This window comes from Argiope bruennichi, chromosome X1, assembly GCF_947563725.1.
Source record: "Argiope bruennichi chromosome X1, qqArgBrue1.1, whole genome shotgun sequence".
NCBI lineage: Eukaryota > Metazoa > Arthropoda > Arachnida > Araneae > Araneidae > Argiope > Argiope bruennichi.
This window is the reverse complement of record NC_079162.1, coordinates 13,740,523-13,761,972: the sequence shown is the minus strand read 5'-3', so window position 1 is coordinate 13,761,972 and position 21,450 is coordinate 13,740,523. Positions and strand designations below refer to the sequence as shown.

At 29.8% G+C, this 21,450-nt stretch overlaps 1 protein-coding gene across 6 annotated transcripts in view; it reads right to left on the bottom strand.

Moving 5' to 3' along the window:
* Nucleotides 1-838: 838 nt before the first annotated feature.
* LOC129958150 (leucine-rich PPR motif-containing protein, mitochondrial-like) overlaps nucleotides 839-21,450 on the bottom strand; it is a 123,933-nt gene continuing 103,321 nt past the window's right edge. For all 6 annotated transcript variants that reach the window (XM_056070376.1, XM_056070377.1, XM_056070379.1 and 3 more), the window contains exons 26-36: nucleotides 21,117-21,223; nucleotides 19,733-19,801; nucleotides 13,731-13,821; nucleotides 12,333-12,543; nucleotides 12,160-12,245; nucleotides 11,765-12,070; nucleotides 11,126-11,238; nucleotides 9,444-9,509; nucleotides 9,234-9,330; nucleotides 4,423-4,577; nucleotides 839-1,049 (exon numbers count right to left, since the gene is read on the bottom strand). In XM_056070376.1, the coding sequence (XP_055926351.1) occupies nucleotides 1,029-1,049; nucleotides 4,423-4,577; nucleotides 9,234-9,330; nucleotides 9,444-9,509; nucleotides 11,126-11,238; nucleotides 11,765-12,070; nucleotides 12,160-12,245; nucleotides 12,333-12,543; nucleotides 13,731-13,821; nucleotides 19,733-19,801; nucleotides 21,117-21,223 (1,322 nt within the window). In that variant the 3' untranslated portion in view covers nucleotides 839-1,028. The remainder of the gene's footprint in view (nucleotides 1,050-4,422; nucleotides 4,578-9,233; nucleotides 9,331-9,443; nucleotides 9,510-11,125; nucleotides 11,239-11,764; nucleotides 12,071-12,159; nucleotides 12,246-12,332; nucleotides 12,544-13,730; nucleotides 13,822-19,732; nucleotides 19,802-21,116; nucleotides 21,224-21,450) is intronic.

The window sequence follows — 21,450 nt, the reverse complement described above, 5'->3', positions numbered from 1 at the left end:
ACTTTAAGAGAATAAGGCTTTCTCCCATATCATGAAAAATTATTTTTCTTTTAACAGTGATTCCAGATTATATTTTGATAAATGCAAACCTTATTTTTTAAAAAATTTTTATGTTACAGATTCTTTAATGATTATGAGTTATCTTGCAATAGTAAATGTACAAATGGTAAAGTGAAATTCGCATTCTGTACTCCTTTTTTGATGATCGGTGATATTCAGATGGGGGGGGGGAGATAGTGACCTTTCTTTGATTTCCAGATATTTGAATTCACAAAGTTTTATTACTCATATTTTTTTAGGGAATTTCACGTGTTGCACAATGTAAATAATCTATAACTAACGGCCTCATTAGAAAATATACATAATACTATTCTGGTAAAGATTATGTGCAATGAGTTGAAATAAATTTAATCTATGGTAGAATCTCATTCAGAATTTGTTTAGAATTATAACGCGCTTTTACACGTTATATTAAAAATACTTTAAGAGAATAAGGCTTTCTCCCATATCATGAAAAATTATTTTTCTTTTAACAGTGATTCCAGATTATATTTTGATAAATGCAAACCTTATTTTTTAAAAAATTTTTATGTTACAGATTCTTTAATGATTATGAGTTATCTTGCAATAGTAAATGTACAAATGGTAAAGTGAAATTCGCATTCTGTACTCCTTTTTTGATGATTGGTGATATTCAGATGGGGGGGGGGGAGATAGTGACCTTTCTTTGATTTCCAGATATTTGAATTCACAAAGTTTTATTACTCATATTTTTTTAGGGAATTTCACGTGTTGCACAATGTAAATTTCGGCATGTAAGAAAAGAAGAGAATTCATATCACATATCCACAATCTCAGTTTATAATCTTTACTACATAAAATATTTTTTTAACAATATATATTCAATGCTTCCACATTCTTCTGAATATCAGCAAAGATATATAAAATGTGTCAACATGTTTGACAGACAACAAATGATGATGCAGATGATTATGTTACAGAAATTTCAAAGCATTCAGCTATTACTCTCATTCAGAAATCACATGACCCTAAAAAAAAAAGTAAGTATTTGTAATATTTCATTATTTATGAATTATTATGCAAGTTGTTGCAAAAAGTTTTCTTCATTTTAAATGTTATTTAATGTTTCCATGGTGAGTTTCGTTTCAATTAAAGGAATTAAATTCACACTGACTCAAGTCAAGTTACTCTTTAGAGACTTGATACATTTTCATAATGTAAATGGGCATCTTTCTGCCGATGGGATCTTATTCTTTAAAATTTAATGAAAAGCAAAAGCTTTATTTAACATATTTCATTTGTGTTATCTACCGTTCTTAGAGACCTATATAAAAAATCGGTGAATTGCAAAATAAGTAATTAGTATGCATTAAAATTGTTAAGGCAGTTCTATATAGGGATTAGATTTATTTTATTAAAAAATAAATATATTTAAACTAAGAAATTAAGAGAATTTCAAAAATAAGATGTTAAAACTGAAACAAATGCAAGGTGGTTATAAGTAAACATCCCTTAGAGTATACCGTAGCTGAAACTAGTCAGGGAATTCACTCCAAAATTAGAATATAGATACACTAAAGAAATCTAAAAAAATATGAACTAAGGCATTCTTCACAGCAATACAAGTAATTCAACATAGAAAATGATCACATAATAAAAATAACAATTTGAACCTTTAAGCACAAAATTAATAAGCATTAAAAATTAATTAATACAATTAAATATTCCTTTTTCAGAAATGAAAAAGATAATTGATCTAAATTTATATTATAGAAAGGTGATGCAAAACAGATCTTGGTATAAAAGGTGAGAGTAATCATTTAATTTTGCATTCCAAACTGTAAAGATGACGGTGTTATTAGTTGAATATGCATTACTAGAAAAGTTGTTCTACAAAAACAACTGGAAGGCTACTGCTACATCTAGGAATTTTGGCAAAAAACTATGATGTTGACTAATACCTGAAAAAGGTATCTGGGCCATGATATTGAAATTTGAAAGGACCAAAAAAATTAGTTCAACTTACAGAATATGTAAAAGTTTTACTCTGCAGTTTATTGAAAAAGCCAAGATAGTTGAACTGGTGCCAACAGTAAATACACATTATTCTAACAGATAGGTTTCATATAATTTCATTTCATATCCATACAGAGGGTGCTTTGAAACAATGTATTCTTTCTCAAACAAAATTCGTTACACCTAATAACTGTCTAAGACAGATAATCCACCATGGCTCAAATTCCCAATAAGGTTTCTTAACAGAATAAAATGACTGTTGATCTATCATGATTCTTGAATATGAGACACAATTCTTCCTTAATGGGTCAATGGAAATACAAAATTTCCGCTTTGGTGCGGGAAAAAACTCCGCAGATTACATGAAATTTTCCAAAGTTAAATAGGGGAGTTCATGGCAAAATTCATCCTTCATCAATCAAAATATTTCTGTGATGGTATATCAGTAGCATCACATACTGCAGATGTTTGTTGTGTTATAAATACAGCAAATATCGGCCATTTTCATGCTAAATAGTGAACTTGTTAATGTTGCATTAATCCATATAGAATCTTTTGTCCCAACATTTCTCCTTATAGAAACTTCTTGGATTATCCAAAGGATTTTCTAGATCTGACTTCGGGCAATATCTGATTACTGCGCCACTTAAGAAATGTGATTAGTGGAGGAAGAGTTGCTTCATTGATTGAGTACATGTGTAACGTCACATCAGATCAATTGAGATGTGTTGTTGAATTTAAATTTACAAGGGCATGATACCAGTCAAATTGAGCTCCATTCATTACATCCATGTGCACATAATTAATGCTTCATTAATAATTAACTACTTCATTTGTTACATTTCTTCATAATTTGTTTGTTTGTGCAAAATGAGTTTTTTTTTCTTTCATTCTTGCAACACATAACCATCTTCTATCCTAATTTGAAATGGCTTAAGGACACTCTGATCAATAATTAGTCAATAAATACTGAAATTGTTATTTTTTTTTCACCTTTGCCATTCCCTACGTTCAATTTCTCTTATTGTGTTGCACAGTGCCAGATATTTTTAGACTAATTTTTTTAGAAATATCTCCAGTGTAACTGATGTATAGTCCATAAACTAATTTTGATACCAATCCACTGTTTCGATTCTGTTACAGGATGCTCTGAATAAAAATTTAATTATTACCACCTTGTATGCGTAAATAGTTTGAACGGAAATAAAAGGGAGTGAACATATTTAAAAAGAGAACAGCATCATAATTAGCAATATACCTATGCACTCACATTCAATAGGTTTTCAATTGCAGTGCTCATTTCAATTTTTCATTATTCATGAAACAAAACTTATGTATTTGAACTTTCACAATACTCTCATTTGGTACTCACTTCCTAATCTGCTAATTTTTAAATTCTGTACACTTGTGTTTTCTATAGCAAGACATTATTTTAATATCATATGAAATAATGATCAGTTAATTGATTTATTCAAATAAATCTTGATTCCATACACTTGGCCCACATACTATAAAAAAGTGATTTCAAAATTCCATAATATTTATTATATTAAATTAAAAAATTAATGTATTAATCAGTTTATTAAATCTTACGTTGCAAAATTTTTGTTTACAAGAAATCATCACAGGCTCCAAATTCTGTGCATAATACTTTAAATAAACATAGACACGATTCAAAACTTTTCTTTACTGCATTTATGTTTGATTTCTTTTGACAAGTTTCTTAAACTGGGAACTGTTGATTAAGTTTGAGAATATATCAAAAATGCATATTTTTTCTTGTTTATTACAATTTTCATATATTAAAAAAATTTATTGCAATTGGAAAATGAGTATAAGGCAAAATGATGACATCATCAAATATTTTAGTTCTGCCAATGAGTCTTAACGAACTCTCCGTTAGTAGCAATCGTTCGTACGACTCGATCTCACGTCCACGCTCACAAAGTGTTTGTCGACAGCTTAAATGTTTGCTAATTGAGATATTAGTAAAAAACGAAGTTTCGCTATAGAAAGATTCAGTTTTTGTCCTGTAAGATAGCAAATGATGGTATTTATATCATCACATATTTGTCGAGTTATCGCCTGAAAAAAATGCCATACTGTAATGTTAATCTACGGTATGGCTTTCAATGAAAAGTCAATATTGTTTCAATCAAGGTTATATAATTTTCATAATTTAAGGCGATTAAATTATTAAATTAAGGCGACAATTTATTCAATTCATTTATTAATTAATTTGGCCTTAATTAGTAGAAAGAGTTAATGGAATTACTCAGTGACACATCAAAAAACGTATTTTAGAAACACTTTAAAAGCAAGATATATTCATTTTATAATCTGAATGTTATGAAATGTGAAAATAATTGTTTCACACAATCTTACTTCAATTGGAGTAAAAAATTGAACTTTTTTCTTTTCTCTTTCTAGAGCATTCTTGAGTGTTATTAGAGTTGACTGGTAATGCTTTTCAAGGTCAATATCTTTTGCCTGAGCTTCAGCCACCAGTCCTGCTGCATCATCATACATTTCTTTTAAAACTGAAACGAATGTAGAAATTTTGTATGCAAAATAGGTGAGAATACAAAATCGAATATTGTAAAGTATACATGCTTAATGATCTTAATGATTAGATTATATGGTTAAATCATGGTAACTGACCTTGTCAAATTTGTTTCATTTCAAAGGGGAAAAATTGGCAATTTGAGAATGTCTTTAAAAATCTTTTTATAGATATGTTCACATATACGCAATCTAATTTACACATTTAGACATACACACAAAAGTAATAAATTAAATTTGAAAATGAATTTATGAAAATTTGATCATTATTGAAAGTTCGATAAAGTTTTGAATAAGTCCGCTAAGCTCGAACCAATCAATTAAATTCGATGAGCATCAAAATTTGAATAGCTACACGAATGAAGGTGAGCCGTTCTACTATTACAAATATTCTTAAATTCAAATACAAAATAAAATATGTATTATGAAATTTAAAAAGGACATTTTTAAAGGTATAAAATTAGAAAAATTATACATTTTTAAAAATATACACTGACAAAATATATCCAATGATAAAAGTCATGGGATACCTCCTAATAACGTGTCGGACCTCTTTTTGACCGTTAAAGTGCAGCAACTGGACATGGCATGGACTAAACATGTCTCCACCAAAAATATCGGGTCAGGTTGCCCCTATAGACGTCCATAATTCCGAAAGTGTTGCCGGTGCAAGATTTTGTGCACGAACTAATCTCTCGATTTTGTCCCACAAATGTTCGATTGAATTCACGTCGGGTCGATATAGGTATCCAAATCATTAGCTGGAATTATCCAGAATGTTCTTCAAACCAATGGCGAACGGTTGTGGCCCACTGACAGAGCGTACTGCCCTCCATAAAAAATCTATCGTTGTTTGGGTACATGAAGTTTATGAATGGCTGCAAGTGGTCTCCAAATAGCTGAACATAAACATTTCTAGACAATTATAGGTTTATCAGGAACAGAGGACCCAGCCCATACCATTACTGAGCCACCACCAGCTTGCACAGAGCCCTGTTGGCAACTTAGGTCCACGGCTCCATGGGGTCTACGTCACACTCGAACCCTACCACTCGATATGGTCACGAGCCCAGGAGAGGCGCTGCATGCCATGTCGTGCAGCTAATAAGGGCACTCGAGTCGGTATTTTGCCCATTAAAGCCGAATTTTGCCGCACTATCTTAATGGACCCGTCCATCGTACGTCTCACTTTGATATCTGCGGTTATATCACGCAGCATTGCTTGCCTGTTAACAATGGCAATTCTACGCAGATGTCGCTGGTCTCGATCATTAAGTGCAGGCGATCAGCACCGCGTTGTCCCGGATAAAAGGAAAATTAGGTAATCTTTGAATCCTGAAATTAGGTATTCTTGGCACACATCTAACACTGTGGATATCGCAATTAATTCACTAACGATTCCCGAAATGGAATGTTCCATGTGTCTAATTCCAATTACCATTCTGCGTTCAAAATCTGTTAATTCCCATCCTGCGGCCATACTCACGTCAGAAACTTTTTAAATGTTTCACTGGAATACAAATAAGACTTCCCAATATACACATTTCGTGCGCGATACTATTGCTATCTGTGTATTTGCATATTGCTATCCCATAACCTTTTTCACCTTAGTGCATACCTACCAATTTTAATTTTTTCTTTTTCCTTTGATTGGTCAACAAATTGAGATTAATAGCTGGCAAGTTCCTCTGGAAGAGAATCAACCCAGTTTAATTTTTCTAACCAAAGCCTCTGAAGAAATATTTTTGCCTTACTGATAATTAGACCTATAAATCCAAGTGGGCCGTAGAGTTTGTTTATGATTGACAAGACATTCTTGTTTGGTATAGATTGAAAACCTTAAAGATGAGTTGATCTTTATTTGATTTCCAAACCATTCCCAGGTTTTCACTATGGTCTTCCTTTTAATTAAATGCAATTTCGGAATCTTCATTCTTGAGACCTAAAACTTCTCTTACGTTCGAATTCCTTTTATGAAAGATCATGTTACAGGTAATGAATTCATTAATTGGCCATTTAATTCTTTAGTGGTTCCGAAGAGCTAGTCACTGTATTGCTCATATAAACGAATGAACGATTTGAGATGCTATTGGGAAGTGTTCAGTTTAGTTCATAGCCAGCTATCTTAAGACTCTACTTGAGAGAAAGAGTGCATAGTTCCGTAAATAACAGTTTTCAGTCTATATGCTATTTCTTCTTCCTCAAAGAATTTTGAGAAAATATCTTTAGGAAGGGTTATTAAGTATTTGACGAATATTTGCTATTAATATTATCAGCTGTTTACGATATCGTATCATTATATCAACAACGTCTTCGTTTATTTCGTCAATGAGTGAGACATCATTTAAGCTTTTAACAGTTGTTAGTGCAGAGGAGTTATAAACCACTTTGAGTTTGGTAAAAGTGCTATCTGGTTTATACACATCATGACCAGGCATGTAGTAATTCACTGCAAATAGATCTTCGTCTTTTATTTTTTTCCATATGGTTCGAATCTATATATTCTCCTAAGAATGCATTATACAGTTTTTTTTGTTGAATTTTTACCAAGTTTTCTAATACTAACTTGTAACTTTTTTCGTGCTATTCTTCTCGAATCCCCTAAGGAAATTATATCTTCTTCCTTCATGGGCATTTGTACAATGAATCGACCACTTCGACGATAATTTTTTGAAAATATGTTTCGCATAATTCTGTTTCTTTGTCTAATGGATGTTCAACAAATAAATCTTCCATTTTTCAAAATTTTGCAAACTATCTTCAATATTTTGTCTTTGGAAAATTAAACCGCAAAGATGTTCGGATGTATCCGATGCGGTGGTTCCAGTTGTTATAAAGACAAACACTGAATTTTGAAATAAGTTGGAAGACGAGTCAAATTTTTCATCCTTAGTTACTTAAAAAAATTTTCAGACCCTATAAGAATAGCATTCCTGGTTTATAAAATTAGGATCTTCCGAACATTTCGGTATATTTAAGTTTGCATTAAGAGGCACGTTTGCAGTTGATGCCACAGAATTTGTTATTTTTGGAATAATTAAAAAACTATTGATTGATGATAACTATTGATGATGGAAAAAGCGAATTTTCATTACTAATGATAGTACTAGCAGCCCACTTCACATTTGTGATAGTTGTTCAATGTCCGTTAATTATCGTCATGCAGCCATAATCAGGCCAGAAAGCTTTTCACTTGAATCAGTTGAATACAAATGAAAGCACTGCCGATACACTGTCCATTTATACATTTTGTACGGGATACTACTACTATCTATACATTTGCATATTGCTATCCCATGACTTTTGTCGCTTCAGTGTAAAAGTGCATACTTTAGAAAAAGTACGCGGTTAAAGAGCAACAACAGTATCGTACTTTCTATTAATATACAAAAAAGTATCTTGAAATCCAGTCTAAAAATATTGCCATGATTGATTCTCGATAGTTGTCGATTCGATCATTATCGGAAGTTCGAGCACTCGAACTAGTTTTTGAAAGTGCTTACTAGTTTTCAATTTTGCGCTGCTGTTTATTTACATCTTGAACACAGAATTCGAAAATTATGTGATACTAATTTTCAGCAAAGCTTTTTTTTTTTCACTGTGGAGCAATCACTCTTTAAATCTTTGCTGTATTTAGTAGTTAATAGAGTATTATCTTACTAATGGAAGTAGCATTTTACTTTGAAATTCATTTAATAAGAATATTTATTTACTGAAGTGGATCCTCCGTCTTCTAGGCTGCCTAGACAAACAATGCAAAGATAAAAAAAATGCCGAATGAAAATTGATATCGAAAAATCGATTTTTCGAATAAATCGAAAATCGGCACAGCCTTAGATGTAAGAACTCTGTCTTTAATATACCGAAAAAAAAATTGTAGTTACTTAAGGATTTACTGTATGAATGATGAATCATAAGCATAAAATTGTAACAAGTTATATATAGCATATAATTGAAATATTTTTGAACTGCACTATTCCTTTTGATATCGATTTAAACGTATTTTTGACAAATCTAATATGCAAAGAATGTAAAAAAGAACTAACAAATTTATTTGAATTTCATATTTAGTTCAATCAGTAGACCATTTTAAAGTCACACAAGAGCCAATTTAGTAACTTATTTACTTAAAAAAAAAAAATGATCAGATGATGAAACTCCCAAACTTCCAGCACATATTACTGTGAGGAAACTTGACCTCGATGGCAGATTTATTATACAGATAATTAGACACAAGTCCACATTCACAAAAGATTTGCAATGGAACTGAGTACCAATAATCTGATTTCAACATTAATACTAGACCATCACATCTTTTTTGAAATCTTTAAGATTATCCAACAAACATATATAAAGATGACATGGAAACTTGATCATGGTTATAAATGCAGTTTAGAATAAAATCACAAATCTGATCATATAGCAAAAATTTTCAATATTATTTATTTGGAACTACTTTTCACGACAAAAAAAAAAAAAAATGATAATAATACACTGGACCATAACTACAGGCATTTTGTTTATTTAATAATTATATGCTATATTTTTTTACACATTATTTATATCTAAACAGCATTTCCAATATTTCAGTATTTTTAAAAAACATTACGTTTTCAAAAGACAAAGAACTATACCTAAGACATCTAAAACCGTTCCATAAGTTCTCTCCTTGCATCTTTTCGGGGCATCAATACTATTTATTACAGAAATGTAAGCTTTTCCCAAAATTACCTAAGGAAATATATTCAAAAAATTAATATATATGTTCATCAAATAATTTAACCCATTTAAAAATTGATGATATTAGCCAGAAATTTATAAGGGAAAACAACAAAAAATCTCACATTTTCTTGTTGACGTACTGTTCTTAACACTAGAGTATCTATTTTATCTGCAGGTACAGAGTGCAACTGAAATTAAGAAAAGAACCAAAGGATAAAAAAGGAATGCTGATTAAAATATCTTTTTAATCGTAACAATCAATTATGAAGTAACCAAATCTTTTATAAAACTGTTGAACATATAACCTTATTTATTTCTATATAATTTAAAGTAGAAAAATTTGGATTATTAAGTTTGTTCTTATTAAAATCATCAAATTAAAAAAATCTAAAACACATTTAGGTTTTTGATATGATAGATTAACAGCGCATTTATTTTGTTAAGCACAAAATGAAACAAACTGTACAATTCATAAACCAAATAGCACAGATTTTATAATATAAAAATATTTATTGGTTTCTGAAAAACTATATATCCTATATTTATAATTAGAGACTTAACCCGTTGAGGACCATGATCACGCGATTCTCCCTTCATGGCCCACAGTATCGTATAAGAGACGAGCCTAGCCGTCTCCATCGGCCATGATCACGTTTGTGTGATTTCTATTTGGAACGTTTTATTTAAATATTTATGCAACGTTAGATGGCGGTTAAAGTCCGTTATAATTTCAAAGAATATCTCACAGAGTGTTGAACTTCACTATGCGCTTTCGGTTCTGAGCTTTTTTTACTTGATCTGCGGTATTTTAACATGTAAACAACTGCAAATGTTCGGCTCTTAAAGGGCTGATTTATATTGCTCTGGGTTTTTGTTTATATTTTGACTGAGTGGGAAAAGGATGAAATGCTTGTTGGTTTATGTAGGAATATATTTATCTTTTGCAATTTCGGGTTCGCTAGATAGTATTCTGTATGTTTTTGATGAGTTTTATTTTGCTTGCCATGACGAATACTTAACAATAGAATCGTATGACTTTTGACCTTCTTATTGCGAGCATTGGTTTCTGTTCTGAGTTTTTAAATTTGATAGATTTATTAGTAAAACAAATGGCTCTCTAAAATTTTACGTGTGATTTACATGGACTCCGGCCTTATTGTTAGCTGCTTTTTTTTGTTAGGAGAATATGGGAATATGTGTTCAGCTGACTGTTGACGGGGTGAGAAAGAAATATTACACGACATTTATATTTATGACTTTGTTTTCACGCGTATAACATTTGTTTTCGTGGGAAAAGTTAAAATTTGAGTGTTTTGCTTATTTTATTCATTTCTAATAATAGTATAGTCTTTATATTAATACAGTAGTGGTGTATTACATTAATTGCTTGTAAAATTGAAGTCATTATATTAAAACGAAGATTTTATATGAATTTTGTCGTAAACTTAGACTTAAATGCGAAAACTGCGCGGGTCCGTGATGACGCTCCAATTCAGAGTGTTTGGTCCCGTGAGAGCGCTTCTCTACTCGCTCATCCTGAAGGGGTTAATAGAAAGATACAAGTGAAGCGTCCGATTTAACAATTTAAAGAGTTTTAATACAAATACAGTGCAAATTACATGTAAACTTCCCATCAAATTTTATTTAAACTCGTTAGCTTTGATATTTTTAATTGGTAAACTAAAGAAACCGAATAATTTAATCAAAAAGAAAAACTTAAATATTTATTATTTAAAAAAATGAGCAAGGTAAAATACCTTCTGGTAAAGTTAAAACTGCTTTCTAAAATGATTTAATTTCATACCTTGTACAATGCTTCAGCTTCTTCATAACGACCTTGAATCAAATAATGAGCCCATACCACAGCAATGGGCATGTCAAAATTCGATTTTAAATATTTTTTGGCCAAATTTATAACTGAAAATAATAAATATTAATAGCGTAAAAAGCAACTTTTGTAAAACTGTTTTGCTAATTAAATATAAATTAAAAACATTGTATATAATAGTGAAAAATCTGAAACTTTTACCCCTATATTAAAAAGCATATTTCTCACAGAAACAAAAATTAAACACTTATTAATTTCTGCTAAAAGAAAACAGTTTTTTCCTCATCAAAAACTGTTGGGACTGACAATTGAACACAAGAATTTCAAGTTTCGCTAACTTTTCCTCCTTATTCAATTTTCCTGCATTTACAATTATAGTTCAATGATAAAAACAAGCAACTTTTTTTTAATTGTTAGAAGCCTCTTATGAATATATGAAAATGATATTGAGCATATGTCTGCATTTGTTTAAAAAATACCATGGAAATATCAAGAGAATTTTTTTAAAATAAGTTTTTAAATAAAATGATTTTTCTTATCAATTTGCGAAAACTGGTAAAAATAACATTTTTTAAGCTAGAAAATTATTAGATTTTTAAATACAGTTCAACAAACCTCTCTCTTCCAAATCTGGCCTCTTCAGCAATTCTTCAAAGGCAAATACTGAAAATAATTTGTTCCTTTTATCGCAACATTTTTCTAATTCAAAAAGTAAGTCTTCATGTTTTTCACTTGAAATATATCCTTTTGAAAGGTAGTTATTGAAGGAACATTTTTTTAAAGCAAAGTCAGGAAAAAAATTGGCTATTTCAACCAAAGAATCAATATCACCACAACTAGAATATTTTTCCAATAAAGGTTTCAATATTTCATTGGCATTTTCAATCACATAGCTCATAGCATTGACATTTTGAGAAAAATCTGTAAATATTAAAAGAAACAGGTAAGTAAATTAAAATAGAGAAAAATGAAATAAAATAAATTTTGAAAATATCTGGTCAACATCTTACCATTTAATAGCTTATTTTTAAGCAACAAATCCAGACAATTTGTCATATCATTGAATCCGAGAGTGCGCACAATGCCTTTCTTCATCCTGGCAGAAAGAATTTTCATATAAAAATATACATTTACTGTGCTTCAATTCAGGTAGGATGAGGGAAGAGAGAGGCTAAAGTCTTACCGTTGCAGATTTTTCAAGGCTAGATGAGCATCTTTTACCTGTAGACACTGAAGGAAATCTGAGACATCACTTTTGGAAACAGTGAAAGGAGCTTGTTGTCTATTTTTTGATAGAAGATTTGAAAAAATTTCTATGATTTCATCATTTAATTTAAATGATTTTGATATAAAATTATAAAGATCTTGGGCAGTCTTCAAGTCATTTCTTTCACCTGAAAAAAAAAATACAAAAGAAATACATTACTCCAATGAATGATTTTAACCACTTAAAATGTATAGAATTTTAGCTATCAGATGTTAAGACTTTTCTAACGTTAGTTAAAAGGCTACAAAAAAATAGTGAAAAGTATTAATGATCCAGTTTATGAATAAGACAGAAAAAGCAGTCTCGGGTTCTTTAGCAATTTATTTTAAATGACAAGACAGGAAAAGATCTGTACTGAAATTACAAATTTTCCATAATAGACGTTTTATTCATTTCAAAAAAACATTCAAGTCATTTCTAAGAAATAATAAAAGACTAAGATGTATTTTCAGTGGATCAATCATATGAAAGAAATGGTCAATTAATTTAAAATAAACACTGTCAATCAATAAATTTTTTTTCCGAAGGAAAAGAACCACAATACACTCCACAAGAAATTTTATTAGAATAAGTGAAGCATCAAGTCATAAAGTGAAACAAAGTCACTGTCATTCTGCATGATAATCATAAAAAATGCACACTGTTGAAGAAAGAGGAGTTGGGGGAAAAAAAAAAAGGGGGGGGGACTATTAAGCGCTATCTAAATATGAGCTGTGGCCCCTGGATATATTTCACTCTGGATTCTTTCTTTGAATTCTTCTCTTTTGTTAGTTTTTTTTCTTGATACATCTGCTAAACAAATCTTTACGACCATGTTTTCGAATTATCGCATTCAGTATTGGGGAAGCAAAACAAAATGCTTTCTTTGCCCTTTTCGAGAAAATTAAGCCCTTCCTAAATAATCTAGTCTTCACCTAGCCCTAGATCTAATTATGGAAAAGAAAGAAAGTAAGCAATTTTCATTTATATAATATTAACCACATAGCGCATCATGTTCTGTTAGAATATGAGCATATTGTGGGGAAAACGCTCCTGCTGTTTCATTTAGAAAGATGCATAAGTTAAGATGATTGAAAATTTATTATAAATCTGATCAATCAAATGCAATCCATTGAGAGTTAAATCCCCAGACCAATGAAAAATTATTTCTGCAGTTAGATTGTTAAATGTCTTTAAATTTATGTTTTAAAAAATATAGTATAACAATAATAAAAATTTTGAATGCACTTCATTAGAATTTTACTTACAGTAGTAAAAAAAACTGTATGTTAAAAATGCAAAAATAAAATAAAAAGTAAGGTAGTATATACATACTGCTTAATTTGAATATATACTGCACTATCTTCTCTCTGTCAATATGATCCACAAGCCACAAGAGATTTACAAGTTCTAAGATATCACAAACCTATAAATAGAAGAGAATAGAATAGTAAAACCGAGAATGAAAACCTCACAAATTTAATGAATACTTCAATGGAGTATTCTTTAAAGAAAAAAGAAAAGGCTAAATCAATTTTTGGAAATAAATAAATGAAAAATACAAGACAGGCAGGGACAGAATGATTCTGTTATAAATAATGGCGCAAAAGCCAAGCTTCGTATTGCTGAACCATAAATATGGTTCATCAAAATGAAAGTCGTTTTAAACTTTCATAAATCATATTGCTAAAATTATAACTTCAAAAAGATTCTTAAAATTAAACTTAGAAGAGGAAAATATCACATATTAATAGACAAAAATTAAATAAAATGGTAACGTTCGATTATCCATAAAAAAATCTAAAAGAATTTCATAGGAATGTTGATCCACCAAATCCAAAATATCTAACTAAAAATATGCAAATAATGGCGTTCAAAAACCGCTTTCAATTGCAACATGAAATCTATATGGCATATCATACAAGTTAGACTTTGTTTATTACAGGGAAGATGCTTACGAGTGAAAGAGGAACAATTAATCCTATCAAGTCAAACTTGCCATTTAGTCCATGCATTGGGACAAAAGGCCACAAGAAAACTGGTTTAATGAAATAGCGTTTATTGACAATCTTCTTACAACATGATTCTTGACAAAGTGAGATCATATGATTAATAAATAATTTATTTTTACAGTAAAATGAGAACTCTCATTGCAGAATAGAGACAAATTTTGATCCGATATCTATAGTTTATTATTTACAATTCTGATATGACTTAGAACACAAAACAAAAATGTTATCATTTTGAACGAAACAAAATTTCTATCATAATTGGCTCAATTTAATAATTAAAATGGGAGCATGTCTCCAAAGCATTCATGTTATCAGTATACTACATTAGGAATGACGAATATTTTACGAGCGGTTATTACGTAACCAATATCATAAAATCACAAATACCAGTTATCAATACTTTTCAAAGAGGGGTGTGATTCAAATCCTTGATACGATCTTACTGGTGATATTTCGATTACAGGTTTTGGATCACGATAGAAAGTAACAATCGATACGATCTGTCCAATGGAAGCTCTCGAACAAAACTAAAAAGGAGATATCTGTGAATGGATTGAAAAGTGAACGGATCGGCTATTAGAATTATCGTATCATTGAATTGCATATCACTGAAATTTATCGGAGCGGTGACTTCACTGGAAAGTGTGAAGTCGCCACTCCGCTTCATGAGAGTAACCTTGACTTTCCGATATTCGCATGATGATGCACTATTCCATACAAATCCTTTTTAATTGCTTGTGACTTGATTTTGCATATATTCCATTTACTGCTGGCGCCATCTATTGGTAAAATATAGAACTAAAGCAAACAATTTAAAGAAACGACATACATATTTTATTCACATTTTTTGAGAAAATGGTTTACTCCACTAAAGAAATTAAATAAATTGTTTTGAAAAAAAATCAAATTTAAGAAGTAAGCTGAAATAGATAAATTAATTCAATCACACGTTACTTAAATTAGCAAATTAAGTATTAATTACAATTAATAAATTTTATATTTAATATTAAATAATAATTTTTAAATAATAATATGATTGAAATAACAGATATTTGGAACAAATATTTAAAAATAACAATAGCAAAATTATTTGTTATTAAAAAAATCGGGGATTATGCATCTCTATACTACATACATATACTAAGTATTAGGCGAAATTCTATATAGAGCACACAAAAAGAATCGCCCTAACTTCAGAAATTAATTTAGACGAAGTTCATTGGTGAACTTGTGAATTTAACAAATCCGAAAAAAAGAATTCAAATTGAAAATTTTAACATATCTCATAAAGTTAAATAAAAAGAAAGTAGACAGCAGAATAAATGCATCATTAAGTTCTGAATCATATAGTACTATATTCTAAAAGTTCTGAAATTTTTTTTAATATTAAAAATGTTATGCCATTTTCTACCGAAGAAGCAAAGAGTATCATGTGACTAATTTTATCCAATTCAAATCGGCACAGTGCATGTATATAGTTTGTAATTACAGACATTCAAAATTTCCGGTCACGAAGAAAAGGTGTCGAATTTCAAATACTAGTCAAATAACAAAAAAAAAAAAAAAAAAAAAAAAAAATTACGTTGATTTAATAAATGATTAAGTTAGTATAAAACGAAACAGCAACAAGGTTATCACTCAAATCCGGAAAAAAAAATCCTTGTGTTTTTCCTGTACGTATAAGCAATATAAGATGAAATGCACGACTAGCACTCATGTGCTAGTTATAATAGAATAACAATACTCCATAATTTTAATGAGTGAAATAATGAAAGGAAGCAACAATTTAACATTACTCGAAAAACTTGTATTTTAAAAGAATGTTTATATTTACATACAGAAAAAAAAAAATACTGTTTATAAATAGATAGGGGTTTTGCTATTGAAAGAAAATTTCGAATTGGATCGTTGTACGTTTAGCATATGCTGGGGAAATTTGTGCTTTTAAATAAAGAAGTTGAAGTAAATCAGCCATTCGATTTTCAGCTAATAATGCAATATTCCTCAATAAATGTGGATTTAAACAAGATGTAGCTTTTAAAACAGCAAAATTTTTGGGCATGCATTCAAATAATTTTTTATAGTATTTTTCACAAATATCTGCTAATACTCTGCTAAAAAGCCTCTTTCCTTCAGTTTTAGTAGCTTCACTAGTAATCAAGTAGCTTGTAATTACAATGCCAACATCGGTATTTTTTCTCAGTTTAAGATTTGTAAGATCATCTAGCTCTATCAAAAATTAGATGTCGAATGTTTCTGTTTCTTCAATTACGCTTCTTTTGGCAATATATTTTATTAACTGTTTAACAAAATTAAAGAGATTTTCATATAAGGAAGACACCATTGATTCAGATGTCTAAAATTTTTAAGAAATGCCTGAAGAATATTACCAGTATAAGAAAAGAAGCTGATTTTAGGCAGAATCAATTTATCCCGACAAGTATTTGTAATATTATCACTAGTAACAGATCTAGGCTAAGTTTTTTAAAAACTGAATTCTATATATTTCTTTATGTTATAAATAACTTTTAGAACACTGTCGCAAACACTGACATTTTCTATTCAGCGGATAGAACAAAACTTTAATGAAATTCAAAAAGTACCTATAACTTCCAGGAAATCGGCAAGTCTAGCTGGACCATCTTTAAATATTCAATACGTTGCTCTAAGAGAAGCATCTACTTTCCATCCAGTAGATTTATGTCCATACTGAAATGCTTCATGGATCATGTGTAGTTTACAGGTACCCAGATCTAACATTTTACAGTAATTTTCACACGAAAGTTCTTCATTGACTGGTTTAAAAATTTTAATTTGGTCCATCTATACTAATTTTTAAAAGTAATTGTATATCCAAACTTGATATGATTTCAGATAAAATTCAAATAATTTCAGATAAGATAAAATTCTCAACAGTTCTTGAGCAGTGGCATGCCTTAAAGATATTGAATTCCAATATTTTGCGGAGTCTGTATTGGTTGATTCACATCAATAACATACCAGATTCGTTGAGCATTTTTGTGAAATGCGGTTCAAAGCTTCTTCCCAGCGTATTACAAATTTTAAAACGATAAAAGATTTCTTAAGAGATTATTCAAAAAATTGAGCTAATCCCCGTAACAAATAATGTATAATAATTTTGTAAGACCTAACGTACATTTATTTTTGGCTATTTCACTATCAATGAATGTGAAAATATTTCCGATATATCATTGGAAACGCATTAAAGGAACAACAAGTTTTAATGCCCATAAAAATACAGCTTTAAATGATTGTATTTGAACTAAAAAAATCGAGATCATCTTATTTTCAGAAATCAAGTTTGTCGTTTTCAGATATGATGAGTCATCTTCTTCAGTATCCCTTTTAGATACACAGTCCAATATCAATGATGACTTTTTTTGAACTGACATGTAATTTTGTATGTTTTCCGCTTTTGGTATGACTAGCAAGTGCATGTGTTGCCATATTACTTAAGCTTATTATCTTCTTACAAAATAAGCAGTATGTAGCAAACGGATTTTGCGGAACTTTTCTAACCCATTCAGGGAAGTGAGGATTGACATTTTCATCCGTCCAATCCGTGTTAAATATGGATTCGGGGTAGTTCATTGTTTCTTTGAAAAAATCTCTCGTCTACTCTGAATTAGTTCACAATTTCTCAAACAATAAATAAACCACTCAATAAACTCGTGTAAGCGACAAACCACCACAGCGTTATGTCTGCTTCCGCAAACATAACGTTGCTATTCCTGCCAAAGAAATTTATTCTCTCACGTAGTTTCAGCGGTAAGCTGAATTAACTGCAATTCAGGAATCTCATGGAAAATGAACTGCTTCTTAAAACTAAAACAGACTGATCTATATAAAGAAGGTGTGGTGAGTAGAAAAGGGACGAGTTTCCGCGATTACACAATCGCAAATGGCGTTGTTTCGTTTTTGAAACTATTGGCTACGATATTTATTCTTACAATGTTTAGAGCAAAACTTTTTAGATGGGAAAAAAAAAAAAAAGGAATTAAAAAATTAAAAATTCTCAGTACTTTACCGGTTACCAAGGAAAATTTCAAATCTTCCTGCATTTCCTCTGATTTTTAGATTATTTTTAAATTCCCTGTATTTTTCTGGTGCCGTGACACTCTGGAGTAATCAATGGCATCGATGGTTTTAAAAAAGGTTTCATCATAGCGATGATGATACATAGTTACATGTATCCATAAAGAATGAATACTTAATAAAAAGAAATCGATAAAAATTACCAGGAAAAAACTGTTGCCGAACTTATTACATCTGAGCTATAAATTTCCATGCAAATATAAGAAGCTCAGATAGTATCACATCTGTTGAGAAATTGTTCCCGAACTCCTGCCAAAAGAAAGAAAAAGAAAGAAAGAAAAATGGTCGAGTGCATTCAAATTTGCACAAACATCATCTGTACAATGGATTCAGACCAGGTATCATGAATATATTGACAAAAAGTGACGTTTGCGCTTTCTGCAGAGCCCTCGGTCTAATCAATAAGCAAAAGTGTGGAAACTTCCATCATCTCTGTGATCAAAAAAGATCAGACTGAATGTCCGAAAAAAAAAAAGTACTGATAGTTTTCTTCCACTGCATGGGAGTAATATGCAAAGATTCCAGTATGATTGTAAGGTCACTAAAGAATAGGTACGAGTCTGATGCAGTAAGACGCATGATACCAGATCGTCATTAGTCTATATCATAGATGGTCGAACAACGTAATACATCCAGTCATAAATTCCCCTTGGTGTTAAATTATTTGAGAAAACAACATTCTGGTTCTTCCATAATCCCATTATTCCCCTGATCTTGCACCAAGTTACTTTTTCCTTAGATGAAGAATTCACTTAAAAAGTGCAACGATTCTCACACTATAAAACCTATGTTGAAAACGGAGCCTGTAACACTCATTTACATTTTTGTAGGAATGATGACAAAAATGCAAAGGCGTAAGGCGTATAGGTTAGTTATTTTGAAGAAAACAGATTTTATCCGCATTCATTTTTACAAAATAAAATAAATTTTTGAACTTAGCAGTAAAAGAAATTTAGCCCTTTCATTGAAAAGATGAATGCAAGAGGCCTGCTCCATAAAGCATTGGATAATGAACCAGATGATTCAAGTGTTTAAGTGTTTTAAAGGATACCTCAATATGAAGAAAAGGGAGCTAGTCACAAAATCAAAATAAAAGGGTGGAAGGATAGCCTTCGTAAAATCCAAGGTAAAGTCACTAATTGTTAGAAGTATAATAATACAATACTTAAAGAAAATGCACATTTATTTTATCTTATACAATATACTTACTCTATTCTGATTGTACATCTGGGTGCAAATGTCTTCCAAATAACTGGAATATGATTTATCTTTCAAATTCTTAAAAGAAAGAAAAAGGTAATTAAGATTTTGTATTAAAATAAAAAAAATACAATAAAAAAGTTCCATGTATATACTAAATGCAAGAATACATTTAAACCAACATTAAAAAAATATTTTGTATTGGACAGAAAGAGAAGGAACAGTTTAAGCAATTTGTCTGAATACTGTTCACAACGCATCTTCTTAAGATCTCAGAATTTGATCTCATTCTATTACACTTTCAATATATGGCTTTCTACCATTTACTACTTCTCTAGCTAAAAACAAAAGCTGTATTTAATTGAATGCAAAAAGTGAATAAAAAAAGATGAATTCAAATTTATGATAAAAGCATGCTTTTTTTTTTTTTTGAAATATTAGTAGTTCTTCAATTTAGAGCTTTTTTTTAATACTTCAGAATGACTGAGTTATAAGTGAAACAAAAGTAGCAGGATAAAAATTTGAACTTTACCTCTTCTTTTTCTGATGTATAACTCTTGATGTTAATATTTACCCAATCTTAACATTTTTCTTAACATTTTGATGTTTGATTTATTTATACCAACAATCATATTTTGCAGCATATTCTAAATGAATAAGAATTATTACATGTTTTTCATTTCAAATTAATTAAATGTGCAGCACATGTCAACTATCTGTTTTGGTAATATTAAAAGAAATTATATATCAAGTACACTTTCACAGTTTACTGTTTTAATAATTGCTCACTGACTGATTATGTATTTAGATTTCAATTTCATGGAGCAACCTTTTTCTAAACATCACAATGCTTTTGTTGCAAACTTTTGCATGCAAGTATTAAAGTATAAATGTAAATAATGACTGTTGAAAGAATGGAGCAGATGTTTATGGCATTAACATCTACAAATTTTTTTCAAGAATCATTTATAAATATTTTACATAATATAATGTAATCCCTGAAGCCTTAATTTATAAACAAAAATGAAGAAAACTTATCTATTAAAAATTAAGTGAATTTCAACAAAATATTTTTGTAATAAACAAGACATTTTTTTTCTACTAACATTTTATCTCTCACCTATTATATGGAAAAAAAATTTACAATGATTTCAAGGTCCACACTATTTATTTATAAATTAAGAGTTGAAAGACTGAAAAATATGACAACAAAAATAATAAGCTGCTTTATTTTTTTTGTAAAGAGAATAACTAAAAACTTTGGTGACGATAATATTTAATGTAAATTAGAAAAATAAAAGGTTGTTCCAATTTTATCACTTTTACAAAAAAATTCTGGATTTGTTTCATTAAGAGTTTCGACATTAAATATTCAAAATTATCGCAAACAAACCCCCATTATTTTCTTGGCTTCTGATCTTCGGCCTGTTTCTAAAAGTGCTATAACAAGATCATACAACACAACTTGTTTCCTAGATAAAGTAGATGCAGTCTTGATAACTGAAAAAAAAGAAGAAAAACACGATTAAGCTACATGCTATTTAAAAATAATATCAACGAATATATTATTTACAAACTTGTTAGAAATAAGAAACTTATTTCATCTAATAAAATTTACTAAATTTCATTAATTTTCAAATTAATAGTTTCAAGTTGAATTTCTTTTCATTTATCATTAAATTAATACTTTATTTTCTAATTCTGAGGTCGAATAAAATTTTTAACCG